The 27,114-nt window shown below is 47.5% G+C and overlaps 1 protein-coding gene across 2 annotated transcripts in view; it reads right to left on the bottom strand.

Annotated features, from left to right (window-relative positions):
- The window catches only part of LOC144143473 (atlastin-2-like), a 64,722-nt gene that overhangs the window by 14,022 nt on the left and 23,586 nt on the right, over positions 1 to 27,114 (bottom strand). For both annotated transcript variants that reach the window (XM_077675221.1, XM_077675220.1), the window contains 4 exons: positions 16,694 to 16,750; positions 16,568 to 16,639; positions 15,804 to 15,950; positions 14,395 to 14,679 (listed from right to left, as the gene is read on the bottom strand). In XM_077675221.1, the coding sequence (XP_077531347.1) occupies positions 14,395 to 14,679; positions 15,804 to 15,950; positions 16,568 to 16,639; positions 16,694 to 16,750 (561 nt within the window). The remainder of the gene's footprint in view (positions 1 to 14,394; positions 14,680 to 15,803; positions 15,951 to 16,567; positions 16,640 to 16,693; positions 16,751 to 27,114) is intronic.

Raw genomic sequence — 27,114 nt, 5'->3', positions numbered from 1 at the left:
GAAAAACGCTACTGAATTAACACTTTAAACGACAGCAGCGCCCCTATCTCTCAGGGTTTACTCTTCTGGTTTGACGTTCTTCCACATGCAACGCCACCGGTGGCGTTCCGCAGTTGTTTTGGTGGTTTACTCTATTCTTCGTGGGATGCTCCCGATGTTTACTAAAGAAATTGTCAGTCTGACTGAAGGGAACCGTTATCAGTTTGGCTACGGCGTGAACTGATGAGGGGAAGGCAAAACGTTTAGTCAGAAAAAATAATGATAGAAAAAAGGGTGGGTGATCTCCTCAGTTCAGGAGGCCGCGCGCCGCCACTGCTCACGTGGTCGGCTGGATCAGTCTGAGCTGCTTCTGCAGGTCCGAGCTGGTCAACGTAGGGGAAGGGAGAGGAACAGGGTGTTGAGGGCACAGGAAGACGAGGTGGGCAGTGGTGGCTTCAACTTGGCAGTCCGGGCAGTTGTGCTCGAAGCGTGAGGGAGAGATGTTGGAAAGGATGGTGGAGTTATAGTATCTGCCAGTTTGTAGTCTGCGCCAGATTCGTGATTCTTCGACGGACAGGGTAGGGTGGGGCAGAGGATACATTCGGCGAGAGTGGCGGTAGTGTGATAAGATGTCGGTGAAGCAAGGTTCAAGAGGATGAATAGTGGCTGTCGTAGAGTCCGAGCCGCCTGGCCCTCTAGGGAACGCCCGGAAGTGAAGCTCGCGGGCCGCAGCATGTGCTGCTTTATTCCCAGGGAGTGAGGCGTGTCTTGGGGTCCATACGATAGTTATTGTAGGTAGGTCGGGAATGGCTTTCAGGAGCTTGAGCGCCGCCCGGGGTACTCTTCTTCGGAGGTAATGTCGGCAGGCTTGTTGAGATTGAGAATCTTTGATTATAGTTCGGTGGGTGGTGGGCGTGTGGGTGGCCGCTGCGAGGGCGATGGCGGTGGCTTCAGCAGCGGTTGAAGAGAGATGAAGGAAGATAGCGGCGTTGAGAATGGTGCCCTCGCTGTCCGTGACTGATAGGGTCGAGCGGGGGTGTGAGGGGGTTTGGGCGATGTCGCTTTAGCGAGCATCCGGGGCTGAGGAGTACTTCCGTTGAAGGAGCTGCACTCTGGCTTTGCGTCGACCGGGGTTGTATACGGAATGCATGCGACGTGGAATTCATGCCACCTTGATATTGGTCCGGATGTGGGGAGGGAGGAGGGTGAAGCTCGTTATGAGGGTTCGGCGGGGGGCGGCCTAGTGCCCTGAGGACAGTTCGGCCGGTAGGAGTGAGGACAGGCGTGCCAATTGACTTGTCTGTTGTGCTTCCAGGAGTTCAGAAAGGGTGTTATGCAGCCCCAGTTGAAACAATTTCTGTGCGGCGGCGAATGCTGGAAGGCCTAGGGCGATCTTGTAAGCCCGGCGAATGAGTGCATCCAGATTGCTCTGTTCTTGAGGTTTGAGAGAGACGTAGGGGGTGCCATATGTGAGGCGGTCGAGAAGTAGGGCGTGGACGAGACGGTAAGTGTCCTGTTCCCTCAGGCCATGTTGGTGTGTGCAGATTCACCAGATGAGAAGGATAAATTGCGATATCGTGCCCTGCAGTTGAGGGAGTAGTGCTGCTCCAGACCCATCCGCGTGAAAAGGCACGCCGAGAATTCGCAGGGTTTGCACTTCCGTTACCAGTGCATCTTTGATAGCAACTTGAGGATCTGGTGTGGTGCTCGGGGACCGACCACGCGGAGGACCTAGAGAGCGGACTTTTGGGGAGCAAGTTAGGCCGCGAGGTGCGAGATACTGCAGGGTGAGGTCGATAGCTTGTTGTAAGGCATCTTTTTGGTAGCCTGGCGAGCCTTTGTTTGTCCAAAGTGTCATCTCGTCCACGTAAAAGGCGTGGCGTAGTTGCGGTATGGTGGAAAGTTGTTTAGGTAGTTCAAAGAGGGCGATATTGAATAGCAAAGGGGAAATTACCGACCTTTGGGGAGTCCCTTTGGCTGGTATTTTGAAAGTAGGGGATTTGTATAGGCTAAGGCGGATGGTTGCACTTCGGTCAGTAAGAAAGGCGCGCACGTAGTCAAAGGTTCGAGGACCGCATCGCGTGTGAGGGTGCCCTTGCAATATGGCGTCGTGCGTCACGTTGTGAAATGCGCCCTGGACGCCTAGGGTGAGGATTGTGCCCTGGTAAGTCTTGCTAAAGTTGTCGATAATTTGCTCTTTTAGTTGGATGGGCACGTCTTGAGTAGGCAGGTGATTTCGGAAGCCAAACATTGTATGGGGAAAGAGATCTTCAGTTCGAGGTACGAAGTATTCCGGAAATGCACCATGCGTTCGAAAAGTTTTCCCAGGCACGATGTTGGAGAAATGGGTCGCAGATTGGGGGGGGGGTAACAGGATTGTGCGTTTTGGGAATTAGGGTTATGTCTGCGTGACGCCATTGAGGGGGCAAGGCGCCTGCTTCCCAGTGATGGCTGAAAAGAATGAGGAGGGATTCTTGGGCTTGATCGTCGATGTTTCGAATGAGCTTGTTGGTAATGCCATCCCTACCTGGGGTGGTAATGCTAGTGAGGCGTCCCAGTTCTTGTTGGAGTTCAACGTGGGTGAACGGGGCATCAAGTGCTTCGTTTGACGGACCCGTGTAGCTGGTGGCCGGAGGGGGTGGGTGCGTGAGTAGGTGGCCGAACAGGTGGTCCCTGATCGAATGTAGGAGTGCTCGTGGATGCCGGCCACTGTTATGTATGAGTCTATTAATTCTAATTTGGTCGTTGGTGGCCGTACGAGTAGGTTTTTCGCCGATTAGTTTCCGGAGGATGTGCCATGTACGCTCGGTGCTGAGAGTGCTTTTAGCTCGTCGCAGAAGGAGTGCCAGTTTTGTGTGTGCAATGTTTGAGCGTACTGGGTGCTTGTAAAGCGATCGCCGCAATACGTTTCTTGAGGGTGCGGTTATGCTTTTGCCATTCCCACCGTTTGACTAGCCCTCGGTGGGCTGCCCAGAGATGGAGCAAATGGGCGTCCCCGGCAGGCTTCTTGTCGGGGAGGGGAATTGTTTTGGTATGCTTCTCGACGATATTTTCTAGGGCCGATGCCCACTCTTATAGGTTTTGTGTGATGAAGAAAAGGGCGGTGGGATCCTTGCGGAATGCGGGCCAATTAGTGATCTTTGTGAAACCAATTTTTCGGGTTGTGCGTGATTGAGGTATCACGATTTGAATGATGTATACTAGTCACTTCCAAGGGTGTCTGGAGTCCTTTGCAAAGTCAAATGCCCTACGTTGGCTGTGAATGGGAGGTCTGGAGAAGTGTACACACTGTTCTCCAGTCTGGTTGGAGTGGCCAGGTCGTTGTAAAGAACGAGGACGTGATGCTGGGTGGCGTGTAGGAGGGCTGTTCTCTTTTTTTGTGGCCTGGGTGTATCCCCAAGAGTATTGTGGGGCGTTAAAATCGCGGAGCAGAAAGAAAGGATTTTGATGCGCTCTCCGCTTGGCATCGTGCAAGAAGGGGTTGATTGCTTGCAGAGGACTGAGAGGTGGTCTGTATACGTTTAGTACAAAAACGCTGGGTTCGTTTCGCCGAGTTGGAGAATTTCGACAAATGTGTGGGCGATGGGGGGGGGGTTAGGCTATGTTCTTCGGTGGTGAGGTGCTTGGCCGCTAGTATTGCAGCGCGGTGTAAGGGATCTTGGGTGTAGGCCGTGTACCCACGAATTCCAGGGGCAGGCGTGTCGGTTTGCTGGGGGGCGATGATATCGGTAGGGGCAGGGGTGATGTAGTATACCAATTGAGCTTTTTTGTTATTTAAGGATCGGTAATTCTATTGATACATGGTCAGGGCCGGGGTGTTAGACATCGTGCAGGGGCTAGGGCAATAGGATCGGGCGTATTGGGTGGCTGGAGTTTGGCTTTCTTTGATTGCGAGATGGGAAAGGAAGAGTTGCTAGCGAGGGCCTTCTCAATGTTTGTGATGCGGGCAGTAAGCACTTCGCTCATCTTCTGAATGGATGTTGCAAATGGAAGCGATGTTGTGATGGTCGATTGGAAGTCGCCGATGGCCTTTTCCGGGCGTTGGTCGATGAGGGGGACTATTCGTGTTGGCATGTTATCTCCAAGGATGGCTGCAGCATGCTCGGCTTGTAAAGTCTGTGGTGGGAGAGTTGTGGGTGGGTTAGTGCATGAGGAGGCGCTTTGAATAGCACTGCCGCTAAAGAATTGAGGCGTTCGCTGAGGGCAGCTTGTCGTTGCTGGATGTTTCGAAGGACTTCATGAAGGTTTGGAGAGAGGGAGATTTGTTGAGGTGTTTCCGATGGGCTGGTTGCTTTGGGTCGGAGGAGGGAGGAGTTATGAGCAACGGGAGTTTTTTGAGAAGTTGTCGGGGGAGGGGGTAGTGAGTATGGGTGGGAGAGGGGAGAAGTCGTGAGCAGTGGGAGTTTGGGCTACGATGTTGGACCAGCTCACCTTGCTGAGGCCGGGCGCTTTGCTAGTGGGCGTCTTGTATTGGCGGGTGTTCTGGCGGGCAGTCTTCGTCGTTTCAGCGGGGGCCGGTGAGATGACCGGTTTGGGCCGAGTCTGGGCAGGAAGCGTTTCGGAGAATCCTTGCTGGCGTTGGGATGTGCTTGTTGGCATAGTCTGCACGTAGGTTGACAGTCGTGCTGAAGGGATGGGTTGGTGAAGTGGCAGCAGGGGCACTTCGGTGAGTCCGCGTGGGGGCAGATGTCTTGACGATATCCGACGTCGCCACAGAGTTGACAAACCTGGGCGATGTGGCGGTAGGGTCGGCAGCGGTGAAGTACACAGCCCACTCGAACATTGTAGGGCACCCGAGTGCCGTTACACGTCAGGAGGGCAGATGTGGTGCAACCCATGAGTCAAGCGTGCAGGAGGAGCGGGTGGTTGGCTTCCAGAAGTTCTGGTAGACCGTCCTAGGTGATGTCCTCTTCCAGACCGTGGATCACAGCAGGTGTTGGGCGGTGGTTTCATGTAAGGTACAAGGTCGTAGTTGGCACTGCCGAAGTTAATCGCCGTTATTTTACTTAGCAGAATTGCTATCTAGGCATTGGCTGTACTTGCCACCAAGAGGTTGTGATCCTGTTGAGCTTCCACGATGACTTCGTTGAGAAACTGCGTTCTCGAAATAGCACTTGCTTCAGCAAGACTTGCAGCAAGGTTGCGGGGAGCCCAGGCAGCTATATAGCGAGCGGATCGTGGTCGATAAATGATTATGTAGTGGTTGGCCAGGAGGCGTGGCCACGGAGTTACGCATGTCGTTGTAGTCGTTCTCGTGCCTGCCGGTGGATGGCGATGCGGCTGCTTGACGTCAGGCACTTTGTGTCGAGAAGCGAGCACCGTCTCCCAAGGATTATCGGGGGGAATGGTGCGGCCACTTAGCGCGTCGAATTTCATGTTGACGGTGGTTGGGGCCGGCTGATGGGATGTCGACAAGTCACCCTGGCCCGGCGCTGTAGTGTTGGATGTCACGGCAGGAACGACGGTGTCGCTAGGCCTGGAGACGGGGCTTAGCGCAGGCGGCGAGATGGGAGACCATGACGTGGGCTGCAACTCTGTCCTTTCGAGTCTGGGCCTCAGTCGGCTGTCTACGCATTCCGAAAGACGTACCATAACTGTTTGTAGTTGCCGTATGGTGGTCAATGTTGAAGGCCCTCACTTCGAGGGAGATAAAACGGGAGCCGAAGCAACTCGTGTTCGGTGGCGTTGGCCCCTGGCGACGGAATCGCGTCAACTGAGGTTTTCATCAAATCGTCAGGCTGTATTTACTGTTGGACGAAATGGAGTTTTGCGATTTCGCTTCTGCCTATTTAAGTCGATATATATATATATATATATATATATATATATATATATATATATATATATATATATATATATATATATATATATATATATATACACATATATATATATATATATACATATATATATAGTATATATATATATATATATATATATATATATATATATATATATATATATATATATATATATATATATATATATATATGTGTGTGTATGTGTGGGTGTGTGTGTGTTTCTTTCAATAAACTGTTGGTCTCAGCGCTCGTGTATGTCAGTTTTCTTCCTTTCTGTCCATGTGGCAGCTGCGCTGTTGTCCCTTACTGATGTTCAACCATCAAGCCTAAACAGTCACTTTAGGACTGTTTCAGGCAGCACAAGAAACAAAAGGCCATGAAAAGGATGCGAGCTGTCCAAGGAGAACACGCGAGAGCCCTGCGAAGCCTGGAAAATTGAACTGCATTGAACAAACCTCTGTTCTTTTTATCAAGAGAAGAAACAGACAGGGAGGGGAACAGCGTGAGGAATGGTAGCGAAGAGCGGAGAATGAAGCCACAGCTCTTCTGGGGAATCAGTGCTCCGTGCTTAACAGCTTTCACATTGAGTAGAACTGCTTTAACTTTTTGGTGGTGTTTCATTGGTGCCGGGGAAATATTCAAGCAATCCAATCTGGAGGACCCGGTGTCACCCCTTTGACATTGCACGGATATAGGCCTACATCATCCGAACGGAGGGGCTAGTAGGTGCGCTGCGCAAACGCTTGAAAGGAATGATCCCCATGGGCGAGGGGAGGGTTCTTGCTATTCGCTAACGCTACGCGTCACTGGCTATGCCGATTAAATTTTGGAAGACCCCCCGTTTGGGTCAAACCTCGCCCAGATAGGCACTTTGTCTCTTCGGCGATACCGACCCGTGGTTTAACAATCTCTGTAAATTTGGTATTGTAACTTGGAAGTGCTACATGAACTGTCAGGTTAAACCGTACTTTCGAGCCGACCACTTCTTGCCTTGGAACCAGCCATCCACGGACCGTCACCTTCCCGACAACCACCTTTGGTGGATCTGGAAAACCGTCGGCGTCCTTGCATACCGCTGGTCTTAACCCGTCAATCATCCAGCTCGAGCTAACCACCCTGGTGCGAGGACTGTGCAGAAATTAGGTGATGTGTTCCTATGCTTACAAATATTTTTTAGTGCCAAAACTCACAAGATTGATTTCCCACTACGTGTTATAATGTCAAAAAGTGGAACATGGCAAAAAAAGGTAGCCATGTTTTTGCAAAAAGGGCTAGAAAAGCTTCCTGTGATTGACCCTTTTCTTGTAAAGAAGTCGGGTGACGTTATTGAATTTTTGAAACCGAACAGTTCCCGAGGCTTCGTTGCGTGTTCATTCGATGTACAGGACTTGTTTTACTCTTTGCCACATGATACGGTCGCTGCGTGTGTTGCGGAGGCACTGGATGAGTATGGTGCAGTGCGTTTTCAAAATGACTCTGCTTTAAGTGTGCCAGGGTTCCTTGACCTGCTGAGCATGCGCCTGAACTCCACTTTCGCTTCTTTTGAAGATAAAGTGTACCACCAAAAAACCGGGGTGTGCATCGAATCATGCGTTGCGCCGATGCTCAGTGACTTAGTTTTAGCAAAAATTCACAAAGGTTTGGATCAGAAAGTGCAAGACGCGCATATGGCAAAAAGTTTTGGATACGTAGATGACTACCTTGTGCTTCTGGAGGCAAGACCAGATGCTTTGGAAAGGGTACAAGCCGATGTGTTTGACCTGTTTACATCGTGCATACCGCTGCTGCGTGTCACGAGTGAAGCACCAGTTCAAGGTCAACTTAAGGTCCTGGCGGCGGCCGCTTTTCTGATGGAGGCGAAAAGCAAAAACGCCCGTGTGTACGAGATTTCGGCGCACGTTAAAGATCCCCAGGTGGTCAAAATTAATCCGGAGCCCTCCACTACGGCGCGCCTCATCGCCTGCGTTGCGTCGGCGCGTTAAACCCTACAATCAATCAATCAATCAATCAATCAATCAATCAATCAATCAATCAATCAATCAATCAAGTTCCTCGACATCAAGCTTTCTTGTTCCCCAGAGCACACCTGTTGGACGTATGTGCCTAGGTGCAGCAAGCCTTTATTACCGTTTGACTCTGCTCATTCTAAGCTGGTAAAAAGAGCTGTCATAAAGGCTTCCTACAACAATGCCCTTCCTAAACTCCTGCCACCATACAGTCCACCAGAGCGTCCGAAGCCAAACAAAACGCATGGAGGAAGCGGGATGCCCGAGGCATCTTTTGTCCTCCATTTCCCTTTGGCTGTTCAAGGAACTAGGAAAGTGCGGCTCACTGGAATCTCAAGGACGGGAATCCAGAATTAAGAAATATAAGTTAACAGTAATTCCATACATGCATGGGCTCTCACACAGACTAAAAAAATTGCGCAGTATTCAGAAGTGACAGTAGTTTTTTCTGCCCCCGACAAGCTTTCACGACTTTGCAGAAAAGTACAGTGAGCCTTCATTGGGGAAGAGGGGCGATAAGCAGCACAGATCAAAGTTTGTGCCTTGTCAAAAAGGAGTTGTGTATTCGCTTCTTCTCCACCCCTGCAGGGCGATGCCTTAATGAAACAGGCCGATGCCTTAATGAAAGGCTGCGCAAACACAGCAACAAGTTATCTAATACTGCATTGCCTCCGGTGTGTCTGCAGGCCGGTGTTTGAAGAATGCAACGTAATAGGCCGACACAGAGAGCAGACTACCCGAGAAATTATCGAAGCCGCGGAAATTTTTAGATAAGGTGACGACTGCATCAGCGTTCCGTCCGTTTCACTGTCAGCAAAAGAACTGGTTCGTGGCGAACTGGCGTGAAATGGATTTGTGTTTTCTAGTGACAATGTATAGTTTTAAGGCTATCTTTTAGGCGCCATGATATGTCCCTTGTGCTTCAGTAACACCATGTGATTGTATATAAGTGGTGTCGTTTAAAATAATATTTTAGTTCATAGTAGCAGTTTGTCTTGTCTATGTTGTTGTTCTCTTCTATGTCCTCATGTTAATTGGCGCTTCCCGCCAATGCAATGTATTACCAACTCGGCCAAGCCTCTGCTCTTGTGGGTTGTATTTACTAATTCCTTACGAACTGTACTACCCAGCAGAGCGGTACGTACGTCCTGCAACTAAGTATGGACCCTAAATGCTGTCATTACCAGCCTAAGCTTGCAGTTAGTAAGTGCCGCTTGTTTGATTCTAATGTTCACTGAAATTAACAATATATACTACTTATTGAAAATAACAACTACAGCACTTTCCTACTCTACCTCACGATCAAAAAAGGTCTTGCAAATCTTCATGGTGACTTGTATATGCTGACAATAAAATGAATATGAATATATGATTTTTGCTACAACCCCACCAAATATATCAAAGCACCTTCGCCTGATGGTTATAAAAGGGAAGAGCAGATGTATTTTAAAGGTAACTAAGTTATACTCGCTCTCCTAGCGCATCCCCTTTGTTTTCTCGCTCAATTTATTTGTGGTCCAAGTGTGATTCGTGCGTGCTGCATATGCCTCTATGTCGCGCTCCTCGCTCAGCCGATCCACATTGTCACGCGTAGCTTTTACTAGGCTAAGCATGGCCAGTTCGTAAAAGCACTATGTACGTAGTTGATACTGCGACAAGTAACTGGTTAGTGTTGTGTTAGTAAGTGCCACGACATTTTTTTAAGAGTGCGTGTTGGCTAGCGACGGACCCCATCAACATGTGTTGCAAGCAGGGAGTAAGCCACCACAAAGGTGGCGATACTTCAAGCTCTGTGCCTGGGCCACAACAAGCACACAAGCGCCCGTGAAGCGGCAGCCCGTCTGAATCCCTGCTTTCAGTCTCCGATGTCACAAATATCTTACGTCCATTCGGCGGACTAGCACTAACTACAGTCAGGTAAACGGCGCTGGCTGACGCCAACAAGGCTCAAGTCAGATTAGCCCCACCGCAGATGACCAGATAAGAACCCAGCATGCAGGCAACTACGTCATCATCAGCAGCCCATCAAAATACCGAGCGAAATGCACGCCACATCACCCCCTCATGTTCCGTTGATAGGAATACAATTTTGCCACGCACGTCGCGACGCCAGCGAACACTAATTCCTGTGTGATGTTTATATCACTGAGTCTGAGATAATCGAGAGCACAGAAAACTTTGCTGCCTAATTAGCGTGATATTGATGGGGCCACTTCTTTGATGAGATGAGGGAAAATCAAAGCATGTAACGTTACTAGAGCCTTTTTAAACACCTTCTGTGGGGCCACTTGCAAGGTCGTTCGTCTTCAACCTGCTCCTCAGTGGGAACGAAAGGTGCAGCCACCAGGCTGGCGGAGCCAAGCTGTCTGAGCAACTAGCGTTGCGGAACACCCGCCGCGGTGGCTCAGTGGATATGGCGTTGTGCTGCTGAGCACGAGGACGCGGGTTCGATTCCCTGTCGCGGCGACCGCTTTTCTGGTGGAGGCGAAAAGCGATTATTGCTCGTGTGTTCGAGATTTCGGCGCACGTCAATGATCCCCAGGTGGCCAATATTAAACCGGAGCTATTCACTACGGCGCGCCTCATCGCCTGCGTTGCGTCGGCGTATTAAACCCTACAATCATAAAATAAAGCAAGCGTTGCGGATCCTACAGCTCCGCACCACGTGGCTCGTGGTGGAGTCGCGAGGCGCCAGTTCGTTCAGACACAAAGTCCACCGAGCTGCGCGTACCGTCGGGGCCCAAACCGCTCCAGTTTATTTTGGAGAATATGCGGGGCACAAAAACTGGAAGTTAATAGCGTCCCAGGCTCGACGTCCATGGCGGATCTCCCCGAACTCTAAACAGACTTCTGTCCAGGCAGCCGCTCAGAAGATTTGCCAGCGGATCACCATCGCGCTAATTTCGTCGCAAGAGGAAGGTTTCCTGGAGTGGCGCATCTGACCTCTCCGTATTATCCATAGCCAACTCGCGTTTTATTCGCCGCGTACTTGTTCACTTGCACGTTTAAGGTGCAGAGTTTTGGCCCGTAAGTGGTGTCGGGTAAGTGTTTGGCGGATGACTGGGAGCACAGATGCCTGCACAGATTTGGGCCATTCCCTAATCTGGTGGAGAGCTGGAGGGGCGTCGCCAAGAAAGCAAAATGCCGAGATTTCATAACGACGAACTTGGCCAAAAAGAAGTGATCTTATCTAAGCATTCCAGCTAGGCATATGCAAGCGAGATTTGTCGTCTTGAATTACGATGCTAGGTGAGGACTTATGAATCCCGCAAGCAAAACATACATTGAGAATTGCGTCGGCTGTAAGCGTGCACTTATGTACTGGCAAATATACAGTTCTTGCGGCGGGACAAAACCCCGGAGGTTGTCACTCGAGGAATTCTGCGCATTCGGAGCATAGGAGAGAGGAAAAGATTATCGGAGTTAGAGCCTCTCAAGCGATCTGTACATACTTAGAGCTAGATTTTAGTCACAGTATAATGTTTTCCTTTCTTTACACCTGTAGCCAGTACTTTTATATCAATTGTTCTGTGCAAAAGTTTCCCTTCCTTTCATTATATCAACGTCTCGAGTTCGTCTCTTTGACCACTATCTTCTAGAACTGTCAACAGCGTCCCCCTGCACATTTTCCGGCAAGATCAAGCGGAGCCCGGACACCGGCTATCGACAAAACGAAGAACATCGCAAACATTAATCCTTTTATACCCGGAGTCATCAGAGACGATTCACAATAATCGACTATCCGCCATCAACCATAAACTAGTGTCAAATCGGCAACTTCTCAATAGGGCGCGCTCTCTTTGCACACCGGTAGGATACCGGCAGACCCTTCCGTCCTATTAAGGGCAGCTGAAGGCGAGCTAGATGTTGAAACTACGAAAGCAAGGTTTCGAGCTGCCCTGCCGCTTATTCGCTAAGCGTCGGCCTCGTTACCAGCCGGCATCACAAATAAGATTTTTTATAATATCGATGACCCATTCCCGCCAGAACTGCAGAAATACTCCAATCATTTCTGAAGAGTCGGCACTCTACCCCAGGCCTGAAATCCAGCAAAAATTAGCTGTATACACAAACCGAGCGAACCGCTGCACGTTTACCATCTTCGACCCATGTTCCTCGCATCATGCATTGGAAAAGTCCGCGAACATGTAACATAAGTTCACCTCACATATTTTCACGAATGCATGGTTCGCGGCAATATAATCTCACCTGTGCTCGTTTTCTTCAATGTTAGCGTAAATGCACACTGGAGAGCATGAGGTGGCTTTTACAGACCGATATCCATCCATGTGTCGTGCAATACTGCTTCACGCCGATATCACACCTTATGTTTCTCCCAAAAGCCCTCCGGGCAGTTTTTCCTCCATGTAGGCACTTCAATCATCTCTTTCTCACAACAAAGAGTTCAGTGCAGTGTAAGGGGCTTGAGGCAGGTGGCCTACATGGTTTCAAACCTGCTTGTCTACCAAGCTACTGCGGTCGCTGTCAGGCGGGTGCTGGCAGCTGCCCCACTTTCTTACTGAATGTTCTTGTGAAGGATGTTTGACATCGAAGGTGCTTGGCAAATGGTAATTTTTCGTGTCGCAGTTACAAATACCAAGAGATTGCAGAGCGCGCGCTCGTGAGCACAGGTTTCGCGGTGATCGCCCGGCGGTTAAGCCAAAAAAATTCCTAGCGCTTGTCCGTGCGTGTCTCACGACGACAACCCAGCGTACCCTGCGCATATTCGTCAATCCAAGCGTACTCTTTTAGGGAGATTGACCAAGATTGAAGCGACCGCGCGGCAGTTAGAAAAACCAAGAAAATGCCGAGCGCTCGCGTTTGCGTGCCTGGTGGTGATCGCCTAGCGTACCCTCAAGAATACGTACTCTTGCCCAAGGCGAACTGCTTCATAGGGACGTTTATTCCTCCTCCTTTTCCTGACGGCGATCGCCCAGCGTTCCGTGTGCATGTTCGTCGAGCCAAGAATACCCACTTCGGGAGATTGGCAAAGATACCCCCCCCTCCCTAGAAAAAAGAAAGCTCCAGCGTTCGCCGTAATCGTGACAGCAATTGATGAAAACTAGAAAGACTCTACATTCGCCGTAATAGTGTACCAAGACTTGCTCAGAACGAGAAAAGCACGTCATACCGTACACCCCTCCAAGGTAATGCCCAATGAATATCAGTGCCAAAAAATGAATGAAGCTCACACTTCAGCAACAATGAGGGAGTAAAGGTCGTTGCGGCTGCGAAGAAGAAGATAATCGGCTGCTATAGTGGACTTAAACTTCCGTTATCGTCGTGAAGGATGCATACAGCATCACTATACATTCGAGTATTACGCATCAGTGTGAGGTTCCCCTTTTTTTATCTGTCGTCGTTATAGGAAGTCTATTCCTTTTAGTCCTTTTGTTTTATTGCTGCTATTTGCCCTTTGCCTTGAACGTTTAGCTGGTGTCTTTAGGGTACTGTAAACATTGATATAAATGAAGTACTAGTAAATAAATAAATAAATAATATAAATATATGTGTAAATACACAAGCAATCATCCTTACCAAATTGTTTAGGGAAAAAGATTGTGTTTGTTGATGAATCTAAAAATAGCATCAGCCGTTAAAGGCTTCCCGTAGAACACCCGGGAAAAATTCGCATGGCCGTGAATTAGACATGTCAACCTCGAACTCGAACTCTGGCAAAGTGGCAGAAACTCCATTGCCAAAGAGAGATTAGCCAATCGTGGGTTGAAAGTTAAGAAACTGCAACAACCATGCACAAGCTCATTTCTTTGCATTGCTGCGATAACTAACCGCTTAGAGAGGTGTTTGACAAAACACGAATATTACTGCGCAAGGCTGTTGAAAGAAGCTCCAATAGCATTGTCTCCTTTGGTACTAAGTCTGGTTTTCCCCGCTGAATTCTTTTTTAAATGCAGTAGCCGGCATAAATATATTAAAAAGTTCTAATTACTCAACTAAGTACAGGATCGTGAGTTCCAGAGAGGGACAAATAAGCTACTAAAGAGAATAAACTGAACGTGCAGGTTGAACATAATTGTCGAAAGGTATTTTGCACGGTGCGCAGCATGAGGGATTGCACCCAGGAAAACAGAAGCCAAGGCATTTTCGCGACTCGTTTGCGATCGTGTTCGCTGTCCCTATGCGTCAACGCTGAAATATTACCTTTTAACTTTCTCAGTATAAACTCAAAATTCTGAGGAGATAGAATGGTTTCTTCTACACATTCGTTGACAGATATGTGTGCCTTGGGGATTGGTTGCGTTCGGGATATTAATATTTCGCTCTGGACTGCACCCACGTGCCCTGCATCCTCACCCTCCTTTTATTTTGCATTATACCTTGGGAGCATATTGAAGCATTTATGTTCCTCTTGCATGCTACGTGGCCTTGCGCTCTGATTTTTCACTTCCTAGCTTGGAAAGATGCTCATTGCTGCCATTCGGCGCTCTGTTGATTCCCTCGGCCCTTGTTTTTAGTAGCATGGCATGACGCCATGGTGTGTAATGAAAGAAGACTAATTGTGCGGAAAATCTCTGTATTTGGAACCACATTTTGTGGCAGAGTGAACATCACTACGAAAGAGCATTGTAATAAGAATGAATACTCACTAATTCCAGTAGCTTGAGTACGATGCTCTCCAAGCCCTCGCGCAAGAAGGCCATTTTACCGGTGTACTTGCTCCATACCCAGAATATCAGCGGTGGCGTGAATACGCCGACGAACACGTCCATGGCCAACAGAAACTCCATGTACTTGGTCAGGCGCGCTATAATTGATACGGGCCAGACCAGCATCCAGGTCACGAGTACCAGCAGAACGAGCACCCCTGGGGTTAGGAAGGGCAGCTTTTGCCTATTTATTTTGACGTATTCTTCGAAGCAGGTTTCCATCGCCTAAAAATAACAATTGAGATTATTCCCTTGTGTAGATGTGAAATGAGGAACACAATTTTAAATACACGAAAGAAACACAAATTCTTTTTACAAAACTCTTCGATGCATTGGGTGTTCCCTCGTGCAAAATAATAGCGAGAAGTATGAACAACAACGATAAAATTCATGGGGTATAAGTGATGCAGCGTGATTAAATTAAGTCTTCGATCTGTTTTAATTTAGTGGCATTTGTAGTATTTGGCATGCGCCATTCCCGGGCGAAGTGGAGAAAGAGAGAGAGAGAGAGAGAGAGAGAGAGAACAACTTTATTTAGCCACACAAAATTGCGGCGGCTACGTGCCGGATGGGGTGGTTCCCTCTTCACGGGACCCATATGCTACCGCGGCTGCCTGGCCCCTGGAGATCAGGACGAGCTGGTCTTCCAAGGCGGGGCTGGTTAGCAAGGTCTCCCATCGCTCGTTAAAGGGTGTGGGAAGGGTGATTGAGGGTTGGATAAGGGGTGGAGGGATTGCCTCGGTGAAATCGCACTCTCCGATGACGTGCCGGAGCGTGCCCAATTGCCCGCAGAATCTACACTCTTTCTCGTATATCTCGGGGTACATTCTGCTTTGGAGAATGTACCCAAATTTGGAGTGGAGAAAGAGAACGACAAACCATGCGTAGGCAAGCAGTAGTTGAGCGACGTGTGGTGACGGGGTGGGGGGTGGGGGGGGGGACAGTGGCAAGCAAGAAATGACGCATGAGGAGTAGTGGTGGCGTAGTGGGGTAGAGGGGCACCTGTGTATCAAGCGCGCGGTGCTGTACAGCTGCCGGGCTGCAGAGGGTCATAGTATGGGATCGGCTGAGCTTGGTGATGATGTGAGCACTGACGACCAGGTGCTCTCCTGGGTGAGAAGAGGTGTGTGTGTGCCGGCTGTGTCAGTATGTCAGTATTCGCGACGTACAGTCTGTGATGCTGGCTCAGTTATTTTTAGGACAGCGCACCTAAACTTCTCATTTGATTTGAATCGCTGCTGACGGTAAACAAACAGTGCACAACCTAATTTGACTGCCTTCCCGCTTGTGGTGTTTTTGACAAGCGTAGGACAGTGGGTTTTTTACAGTAAATTGTAAAGTATACGAACCGCTTGAAGCTGTTCCTTGTATTCTTGACCGAAATTTCCAAATCGGGACATTGTGGAGGCCAAATGCTGCTCAGCATCTTTGCACAGCCTGGAGTGTTCCTCCTGTAGGTCACTCATCTTTCTGTATGGGCTGCCGATTCCACAGAACTGCGTTAAAGAGGCATAAAAAAAAACTCGTGTGAGGAATTCTTCGATAGTGCGGAAGCACTATGGGCGCGTTTATCGCACTTACGCAGATCTCTTTTGAGCTTTCTTGCGTAACTCATTGATTGCCATGTGATCTAACGACAATACGCGACATTAATGTACGACAATTAACAAAGACAAGATCACCGTATGCTATACAGCTAAATGTTGCACAGCGGGCGTTTTTAAAAGCTCATTTAATGATATACTGAAACAGATTGGGGTCGGAACACGGTGGGCAATGGAAGCGGTCTTATCAGTACAAAAAGGCCCAGAGGCATTTCCTTTAAATCTCCATAGGAGCCCATGTACTCCTTGGTGCTCATTTACAGTTAGCTTCACTACTATACGCCAATGAATTATCGCAGAAATATTTTTGAAGAGCACTATAAGCAGTGTGTACTGCATTGTGACCGCCCTAGGCCTTATCACAAGCGGCCCATATGACCTCACGAATACCGTTCGAACGCATTCTGTCGAGTTAGACCGGAAAATTTCCGGGGCGGTTAGCTTAAGGATGGTTAGGCACTCAAAGGTGTCAAGAGGGGAAACCACTTATTTTAATCTTTATCGCTTACTTCCTTCAGGCCATTCTCGTGGATCATCTCGGCTTCATGTAGGGCGCGATCGTTCGCCACCCTTGCGAACACCTGTAAGGAATGCCACATGGTTGATTGCTTCCCAGGACGACGGTCATCACTCACCTCTGAGACTACAACCGGTTCAGGAAGCTGGTCGCCAGAAAAGATTTCATGAAATTTCTGAAAAATAGCAATAATTGCGCAATACAGGCCGGATTTAAATCGGACTCATCGCGGCAATCCCCGTGCTGTCATCCAGGAATTCTCTGAACCACTGCAGAAAGTGCCAAAAGTTGCTGCTGGTCGCAATGAAGGCGTTGCCATAGCTTGATATTACGGTGCAACTGTTTTTGCCCAGCAAAGGTAAGGACGCCATTGTACCACAGGCTCTGAAATCCCTTTTTAACAGTGAACTGGAGTAATGCGCAAAGTGACAACGGAATTAATTGGATCCCAGATTTATCTACGAACACTGTAATTAATGTGCTTCTGATAGTGTCGGCAAGCCCAGCTTACTGCGTGCACGGCTCCCGACTGTTTTTTCCGAGAGAGGCATGTTATTCACGGGCTCTAATAAGGTTCAGCAACATTTTTGATGAGCACCGATAACTACCATCCTAGAATGAACCGCTCATCTGGCAGCTTGGTGCCAATCCAGAACGACCAGAACTTATATTTTCTATAATTCGGTGGGTTCTTTAGAAACTTCTCTCCCGGTACGTCTTTTGGCGCACCTAGGCCCGTAACCCAAAATGAGCAAAACTGGCGCCGTGCATTCAATGAGGAGAGGCAGTATGTATTTTTTACATTTTCTCACTCTTCGAAGGGCGTGGAGAACGCATGTGTCATCCCTACTGACACTAGATTGGCTGCAGCTCAAGCAGCTAAATCCACCCGAGCCGAGAAACCAACTTCGCACATAGAGTGCCCTAGTATGCACTTCTCGTTCCCACCTAGGCTATGAGGTATTTATTAAAAATCAGTTTGGGAGTGCGGCATTTTGTTTGCTGTGTATCGTCCTTTGTTTTGTCGCAACCATTTGCGAGCAATTTTTGTGTGCTGAAACCCTATTTCAAAAAGGTAGAAGGAATGAAACGTAGGCCTATGTTCCCAGTAAGTTTTATGCCAAAGAATTACAAGTACTTTTAAGTACACCGTGTAAATGTGAAGCTTTTGCAAGCAAATGTATAAATTTTTTGTCCATTTTGGTGCGTTAGTCAGAAAAAACGAGTTTATGCAGCAATGAACGTCTAATAGTACCACGCTACGTCTGAAAACCTTGTAAAGTGGTTAAAGCCCTACATTTCGGAACCACAGCTCAGACCTCAGAAAATGGCTGATAACAGGGCATGATACCAAAAACAAAAGCAATGTCGTTAAAACGCAGGGAAGGTTTGACACGACTGACAAACGAGAAAAAACAGTGGAACAAGGCAGACCAGGATTGTCATGAGCAGCAGAAATGAAGGCCGACGAGATTTACTTGAAGCAACGAAAAATCACAGTAAGTCGTATAGTCAAAACAAACTGATATGTTTGCCCAATACTCATAGCGACCGGTAATGTAATCATACCATGACATCATAGCATCATAGCGACCAGTAATGTAATTATCAGGTTTAAAGGAAGTGCAGCAAACAAGGGCAAAAATTAATACACTAAATTGGTTCATAAAGTTTCCGCAAAGCCGGTTTAAAACATTTACAGACAATGAGCGTAGGATTTCCTCAGGGAATGTCTTTCGTGGTAAATGCTACGAATGAAATATTATTAAGCTGGCAAGTTGGGCTAGTTAGTGCAGATTAAGATTCATAGTGAAAAACAGCGCAAGGAACCCAGGGACAAAAAGGAAGAGTGGACGACGCACAGCGCTGTGCATCGTCCACTCTTCCGTTTTGTCCCTGTGTTCCTTGCGCTGTTTTTCACTATGAATATTAAATATTAATAAATTGTTTCCGTAGTTTGTATGAGTGTTTGCAGAAGATACCTATTTTTATAAAGTAAAAATTTTGTTAACTCAGCAAATATGTGTTCCCAAATGGCTCTGTACGAAGCACTGTGCCGGTTTGCGGTGATTAAGGCTGAGATTTTCATGTGTTTCACCAGAAGGCCCAATCCTGTCGGCATGTAATCGGGTTTTCATAACTCTACTAAATATTCTTTTGTTAATGAATGTCTTTTTTCACATTAGTACACGTTCTGTCCTCATAACAGGAGACAATAATTTAGATGTGGTTGACAACTGACCTTATTTTTAGCCTAAGTCACCTGACATCTACATTGAACAAATTAATGTCGGCAACTTTGACCGAAGAGAATTGACGTAATGGGGTGTAACTTAAAATGATTCTTGCAATTAATAACTATTTTAACTAATTACATGTAATTTTAAGTAATATCATCAGCAACCCAAACAGTTTAACAAGTTTTCGAGAAATCCCCAATCACTCGGAATATACTCAAATAATTTTAAGCAAATTACTTTTAAGTGGAAGTATATTGCAACAATTTCAAGTTTTTTGAATGACTTCCTCAAAATTTCAAGTATCTTGGTGGGATTGTAGTATATTGCCGCAAACCATGCATTGGGCTTGTTTATTTATGTGTTTTTACCGCCAGGCTGCGCCGAGATGTGTTATCTGTGTGCAAATTGAAGCGCGTGTTCCATCTTTTATTTTTTTAGGCCGTACGTGTTATCTCCTTTGATAGGGAGAGTGTTTTGAACTAACGTCACCAACCTCGAATATTCTTCCTTGATCTAGAGTGTTGCGGATGTAATTCCACGGTTGCAGAAACACTCACGCCGAAAGGTAAATGCCCCCAGAGCAGACGCCGCGGTATTCGATTCGCCGACACAAGTCGGCGCTCGTTACTTTGTTGACTGCTGTTTCCACGCCTGTGTATTTTTTGACGTGAGTAACGCACAAGTTCAATCTAACAAGCTTGCTTTTCCCTAAAGACAGCTGCCTCGTCTTCCGCTACGTGACATCTGGTTGAGGTGCGGGGTACGCACCTTTTATGCTCCCTGCGACCTCTGGAATCCGCCAAGCCCGCCCAACAATAATCTACCGCCGACTGCAAGGCGTACCGCCCGAGTTTGGTGGCCTGCCAGAAGGACTGAAGGGAACGACCGCCGCAACGACCGCCATGGTGCAAGAAGCAACGTCGCCAATCGTCCTGCATGCTGTACCATTGCCAATGATTGGCTTTCAGGCGCGTGTGCGGTGGTTGTTTATTTGTCACAAGGTGCTTACTTGTCAGATAAACCCCTGGTAGGGTCAATACTTATTATGTATGGAATTCCCGATGCATGAGCGTTTTTTTACAGGTGGAAACAGATAAACAACAAGCGCACACGCGCGTGAAAGCCGACGGCGTATGGGAGGCCGGGAGAGCTCCCAAACGGGAAGTGGCAGCACTCCGCGGGAGAAAACAATGTACCCATGAGCCTTTGCGTTTTTACCGGTGTCCTATGGAGAAGACGTTGTAAATTCGTGCGAGGTAAGTACGACCTCCCCATGAAGGTGCTAGTTTCGGTGACAATAGATGGCGGGGTATAAGCTCTGATACACTCCGCGATACAATCCGCGCAGTCGTGAGGTAGGGACTGCGGAAACTTTCCCAACAGCGCCGCAACCCCAAGTCGCCTCTATCAGCGAAGTGATTCGGGAAGAATTTCAACACCCTTTGGGGACTTCTATGTCGTCGGAAGCATCCCGCGGGCCGCAAGCTATGGCCTACACAGAGGCTGTTCGTCGACCCCACCCTGCTCCATCCCGCCGTCAAGAAGCCTCGCCGTACCGCTATCCACTGTCACCCGCCAGACACCCTGCAGCCCAAAACCAACACTGAGGAAGATGGACGTATGGCCACCCACCGATGATCGTCCGCTGTGCTACCACCGCGGACATGCCGACCACTTCTATCGTCCCTGCCCCTACAAGAGACTGGGAGTGCGTGGTTTCTCCATCGACGCACCTCACGCTCTCCCTGGCAAACAACCACGGGACATCGTTGAGTATCTATCTCAAACCAACCGTAGCCCAGCCCATTCCAACCACTAGCCGTCGCCCTACCCATACCAATCGCCGAGCCGCCATAGCAATGCTAACCTCATACGTGGAAGGCCCCCCAGCCACGCAGAGGCAAGTAAAAGCAGCAACATTTGGAGGTAAAGTTGCACAACGCCGGAAAAACGAAAACCTTGCAACGACGGAAGGACGCACCGAACACCCTGATTCACCAGATGTCCTAAGCCCGACGACCCGATCGAACCCTAGCATGACTCCCGAAGACGACGACAGCCATACGGAGCGACTCGTGCCCGGCGTGACTGCGCCTGCTGGTGAGAAGACGAGACGACAACGACGACGCATAGTGCCCGACCGTCAACACGGACAAGTCAAGATACGACGCGGCGACGCATCCGAAATCCGAGGAAGGCGGCGTCTGACGTCCAGTTCTCCATCGACGACTTCGATGTAGTCGCTCTCTTTGACACGGGAAGCGACAACTCAGTAATGAGCAGATCATTCGCACCTAAGCTGAAGAAAGTTTCGACAAGATGGGACGCAGAGCAGGAGGCCTTCCGGTATCGCCAAGTGGGACGTGCACATCGCGCCTCACACTAGCCTGCTCCACATACCCTGCTGCGTTCGTCATTTTGCCTAACTGCTCCCGCGACGTAATTCTGGGAATGGACTTTTTGACGGACAACGGTGCAATGAATGATCTACAGACCAAGTCTGTAACTTTTTCCTCCGATTACTCCGTGGCGCCGGAACCAAACCCCGAACACCGTGCTGCTGTAAGGAAGGATCGCCAATAATAACGTCACCCTGCAACCCCGCGCAGCCTTGATGATCACCGTCTACTGTGAAGATGCTGCCTCTACCGTTGACACTAGCGTATAGATCGAAGTTTGCTACTCGACCGTTGTGTCTCCGTCGGAAAAGGCATTGCGCGCTTTAAGCAAAGAAAATTCCTCGTTTTGGCCACTAATTTTACCGAGTAGTACCAGCGTTAAACAAGGGCGCTGAAATGTCGCTCCTCGAAGAAACGCAAAAATCAAGTGACGTGATCGCCGTTGCCAACTGTGGATGCGCAGATGCTTTCAAGCTTCCGCATCCCTTCGACGTAAACCCGGCGGTAACGCAAAAAACGGAACAAATTATTGTCTTTATGCATCACTACAGCGAGTGTTTTTTGTCGAACTCAAAATTACGTCAGACACCTCTAACGAAGTACTGAATAATAACGAAAGATGGAGCCCGTCATACCCGACAGTCACCATAACGCGTCTCTTCATATGAGGGGGAAGCCATCCGGAGACATGCTCAGCGAGGACATCATACAGCCATCTAAAGACCCCTGTGCTGCACCGGTCATCCTCGTGAAGGAAAAAGACAGCACATGAAGGTTTTTTGTTAACTACTGGCGACTGACCAAACTCACCACAAGGATGTGTACCCCCTGCTACGAATCGAAGACGCCCTCGACCACCCATGCCACGTGAAGTACTTCTTGTAACACCCAGCAGTTCGGCAGCGGTGCACCAGAAATACGCCAACCTAACCTGCGTATCTTGCATACTTGCAGCCCGTATTGCCAGCCGAGCCCCTGCTGTGCCTGCGTGTGAAGCATCGAAAGTGCTGTTGGCGACCAACAAAGGTGGCTACCGACATCGAGGCGCCTTGAGCAAGAAAGGAGACGACTGCGCATGCTCTTATCATCATCATCATCATCATCATCATCATCATCACCAGCCTGTCTACGACCACTGCAGGGCAAAGGCCTCTCCCATTATTCTCCCATTACCTCGGTCCTGTGCCAACTGTGACCAATTTATCTGCCCATCTAACTTTCTGCCGCCGCCTGCAGCGCTTGCCTTCTCTAGGGATCCACTCTGTTACCCTTAATGACCAGCGGTTATCTTGCCTTCGCATTACATGCCCTGCCCACGTCCATTTCTTCTTCTTAATTTCTACTAATATGTCTTTAACACCAGTTTGCTCCCTGACTCACTCCGCTCTCTTCTTGTCCCTTAATGTTACACCTATCATCTTTCGTTCCATTGCCCACTGAGTCGTTCTCAAATTAAGTTGAACCCTCTTAGTGAGCCTCCAAGTTTCTGCCCCGTAGGTGAGTACCGGTAAGATGCAGCTGTCATACACTTTCTTCTTCAGCGACAATGGTAGGCTGCTATTCATTATCTGAGAGTGTCTGCCATATGCACCCCACCCCATTCTGATCCTTCTAATTATGTCTGCCTCATGGTTGGGATCTGGGGTCACAACTTGGCCTAAGTAGATATATTCGCTTACCACTTCCACTGCCTTGCCACCTATCTCAAACTGCTGTGCTGTCCCGAGGTTATTGATCATTACTTTAGTTTTCTGCATATTAATTTTCAGGCCCACGGTTCTACTCTGTTCGCCCAGTGCAGAATGCATGCTTTGCAATTCGTCCCCCGAGTTACTTAGCAAGGCAACGTCATCAGCAAATCTGAGGTTACTCAGGTATTCTCCATTAACCCTTACTCCCACCTGTTCCCAATCCCACGTTCTGAATTCTTGTAAGCATGCTGTGAATAACATTGGAGAGATTGTGTCTCCTTGTCTGACCTTATCACCACCGGCGTATAAAAGCAAAGGACAGGCCAGCGCTCGACTCAGTTCGGCAGCAATGCACCAGAAACACGCCAACCTAACCTGCGTATCTTGCATACTTGCAGGTGAGCGCCCTTTTTCAGTACCTTTGGCTTATCCTGTTGCACTGCTGCCGAACACTGCGGGTTGTTTTGTTAACTACACTGTGTCGGAATGTCAAATGTTTCAGAGGTGGTCAAGAAACAACTTGATGATTTTCGGAGGGAGTTTAGGGTGGACGTTCGCACCATAAAGGATAGTCTGAAGTTTTCCTCAGGCGCAGCTGATAACGTGGCGGAAATTATGAAGCACATGAAGGAACTGAGGCTTGACATGAAAAAGCTTGTGGAAAGAAACCGGGAACTTGAGATCGAAAACCAGCAGCTCCACCAACGTGTAGATGAACTGGAGCAGTACCAAAGACTACATAACCTTGAAATAAAGGGGCTTCCGAATGACTGCGATGAAATAACAGTCATAAAGGAAATCGTGGACAAACTGGGCGAAACACTTGACGAAAAAGACATCGATGTGTGCGACAAGGTGAAAATTCCGAACTCGCCGGTTCAAACGAAATGTTGTTTTAGCGAAAGCACACAAGGCCAGGCTAACCACGGAATTCCTTGGTTTTGACGGCCCAAGCAAAAATGTTTACATAAATGAACACCTTACTGCAAAAAACAAACGGTTGCAGGGCGCAGCTATAGCACGAAAAAAGGCTATCGGATGGAAATTCGTCTGGACGACAGACGAAAAGGTTCTTGCCCGACGAGGTGAATCAACACCCGCAACGTTCAGTCCTGCGAGGAGTAAAAACTGGTCCCGCCATGTCACTGAAAGCGTTTTATCTCTTTCTTTTGCTTGTCTAAGTACCTATTTTGTGGGGGGGAGTTTTACGACTTGTAACCTCTTTTTCGGGTTCACTGTTATCTGTAGTCCGATCCCGGAAATGACTGCATTAATCGTTCATAGCTTCATGTTCTTAAATTCCCCTAACTGGTTTATAGGGTTACCAAAGAAAGCAGACACAATGCACAAGCTGAAATTTCGAATGCGCAGCAATATAATTCCCAATTGTACTTTGCCGGTAGTTACAGTATCTAGACAAAATGAAACATGCTTTTGACACCAGCTGATCTAAACAAAACGATTTGTTCAAAGAAACAAACTATGTCTTGCATTCACTTGAATGCTCAATCCGGTCGCAACAAAGAGGAAAGCTTGACGGTTCTTTTAACTAGTTTTGATTTCTGTTTCGACATAGCCCTGGTGACTGAAACTTGGTATCGCAATGAAGACGAGGTGATTAATCTACCCGGCTATGTGTCCTATTTTTTAAAACGTTCTGATAAAAGAGGCGGTGGAATTATGCTGCTGGCCAATAAAACATTTCAATGTGAACTTATTGATTCCTTTACGCAAATAACAGATGATTTTGAAGTTCTGACTGTGAAAAGAAGCAATGCGATTTTTTCCGTTCTGTACCGACCACCAGGGGGAAACGTATATAGTTTTCTCTCTTTTCTCGATACATACCTGGCTTGGTCTAATGATAATAATTCAGCTATGGTCTTGGCTGGCGATTTAAATATACGTATACCTTCTGAGCTTGACATCACAACGTGCCGAACTCCTCACTGTATTAGAAGCAAATGCTTTCACTAATGTTATAAAGGATCCTACTTGTATACAACTCAACTCTTCAACTCTAATTGATCTCTTTATTACTAACGAGAACAACATACCACTTTGCTCAGGGGTACTAGGAGCTCACATAAGTGATCATCTACCAATTTATTTCGTGATGAGTAGCACTAGTTTACAAATCAAAAGATCAAAAAAGCCCGTAATCAAATATCGCAGCATCAACGATATAACAATGCAGCTGTTTTCTAGTGCATTGTCAAATGCAAATTGGGATGCAGTTTTTCGTTCTGAAGATCCCGATGATGCGTACGAGATATTTATTGAGAATTTCAAGAGAATATATCACAAGTGCTTTCCTTATAAAACAAAACGTAAACCTCGTAAGGCACGTAAACCCTGGATCACCAGTGACTGCTTGAAAGCGATAAAGGCAAAAAATGCTCTTTACCACCTTTTTTTAAGAACTAGAAATGCACAAGATTTACAAAATTTTAAACAACATAGAAATAAAACAAACAGCCTCTTGCGTAAAACTAGAAATTGGTATTTTGAGAATTTGTTCAGCAATGATGGAGCACAAAGCTCTCAAATAATTTGAAGCACCTAAATGATTTACTCAAACCGCAATCTGGTCTAAAGTCGGGTCTACCTTAAATAGTTGTGAACGGCCAAGCATTAGCTGGCAAAAAAAATTCCCCCGCATTTCCCCGAGGGGGAGAATGTGAAAGTGCGAATGCACGGTTGTCGGCCCGCTTGCGGCGCTTGCGCTCGGCCCCCGCAGCACACCGCCTCGCCGCCTTCTCTTCCATCTCTTCCACCGGGTTTGTAGTATCACGTGTACACCACGCAGTTATCAAGCCGCTATAACGCCGCTGAGTCGCCAACGCACGCCGCTGACGACGTAGTTTGAATGCGTTAAAGATATAAGGCGCGTCATTAACACTTATATCACCGTCGCGTGCGTGGCTTGGTTGGTAGAGCGTCGCGCTGCGGCCGCAAAGTCCTCGGATCGAAACCTGGCGCCGGATGCTGTTTCTTTTTTAAATATAGAGGAGCACTGCGGACGCCGACGCCGCCGCCGGCGGTGGATGGTTTGGGGTCGCTTATAAAGTGCATTCGCACTTAAAAACTTGCTAATACATTTAATGACTATTTTGTATCTATTACAAATAGCACCCACGACCCAAATTGTACACACTTTCTTTTTTAAGCCTAAGTTACGAGAAAGTGCCTTTTTATATCCTTCCACAGCTGTAGAAATTCCAGAAAGAATGCTCTCTTTTAAAAAACTGCAACAGCTGCTACAATGAAGGCTTGCAAATTAAACCAATTAAAAACATTATTGGCACTACAGCTGGTGTTTTAGAATACATAATGAATCAAATATTTTCACAGGAAAAATTCCCCAAAAGACTCCAATTAGCAAGAGTATCCGTTTTTTCAAGGGTGGCGATAGAAACATAATGTCAAATTGTAGACCTATATCTATATTGCCGATATTTTCGAAAGTCGTTGAAAAACTGATACACAAACGAATGACAGCCTTGATTACCATACATACCATTCTGACACCTTGCCAGTTTGGGTTTATAAAAAATCGTTCTACTGAAAGCGCATTATTGTTCCAAAAGGAAATAATTCTGAACTCTTTCGAGCAAGAATCTTACATGCTTGGAATTTTCGTGGACTATTCAAAAGCATTCAATAGAATAAATCATAGAACCCTTGCCGAAAAACTAGAACACTATGGTTTTCGTGGACAATTTCTCCAGCTTTTAAACAGCTATTTGAATGACCGCAAGCAGCAAGTAATAATAAATGGTTCCAAATCAACGTTTCTTTCATTATGGGGGGTATACAACAAGGAAGTATTCTTGGACCGTTATTATTTAATATCTATGTCAATGATGTCGCATATATTGATGAAGGCTGTCGTTTTGTTATGTACGCTGATGATATCAGTCTTTAGTTTTCTGAGAACACAATAACGGAACTTGAAACAAAGGCAAACAAGGTACTAGCATTATTGAATTCATACAGCTTAACAAATTCTCTCAGTATTAACGTGCCTAAAACCAAAACAGTCCTTTTACGCCCCAGAAATAAAAAAGTTGATCTGTCATTATTTAACCCTTGGTACATGTAACATCGAACTAGTTCTAACTGTAAAAAACCTAGGCATAATATTTAATGAATGCATGTCATGGTATCCGCATGTACAAAGTGTGTGCCGTAGGCTTGCCCGTACGG

Source organism: Haemaphysalis longicornis, unplaced genomic scaffold (assembly GCF_048455015.1).
Source record: "Haemaphysalis longicornis isolate Haplotype H1 unplaced genomic scaffold, Haemaphysalis longicornis Haplotype H1 scaffold_6, whole genome shotgun sequence".
NCBI classification, from domain to species: domain Eukaryota; kingdom Metazoa; phylum Arthropoda; class Arachnida; order Ixodida; family Ixodidae; genus Haemaphysalis; species Haemaphysalis longicornis.
Note: the sequence above shows the minus strand (reverse complement) of the source record. Positions and strands in the feature narration are given on the sequence as shown.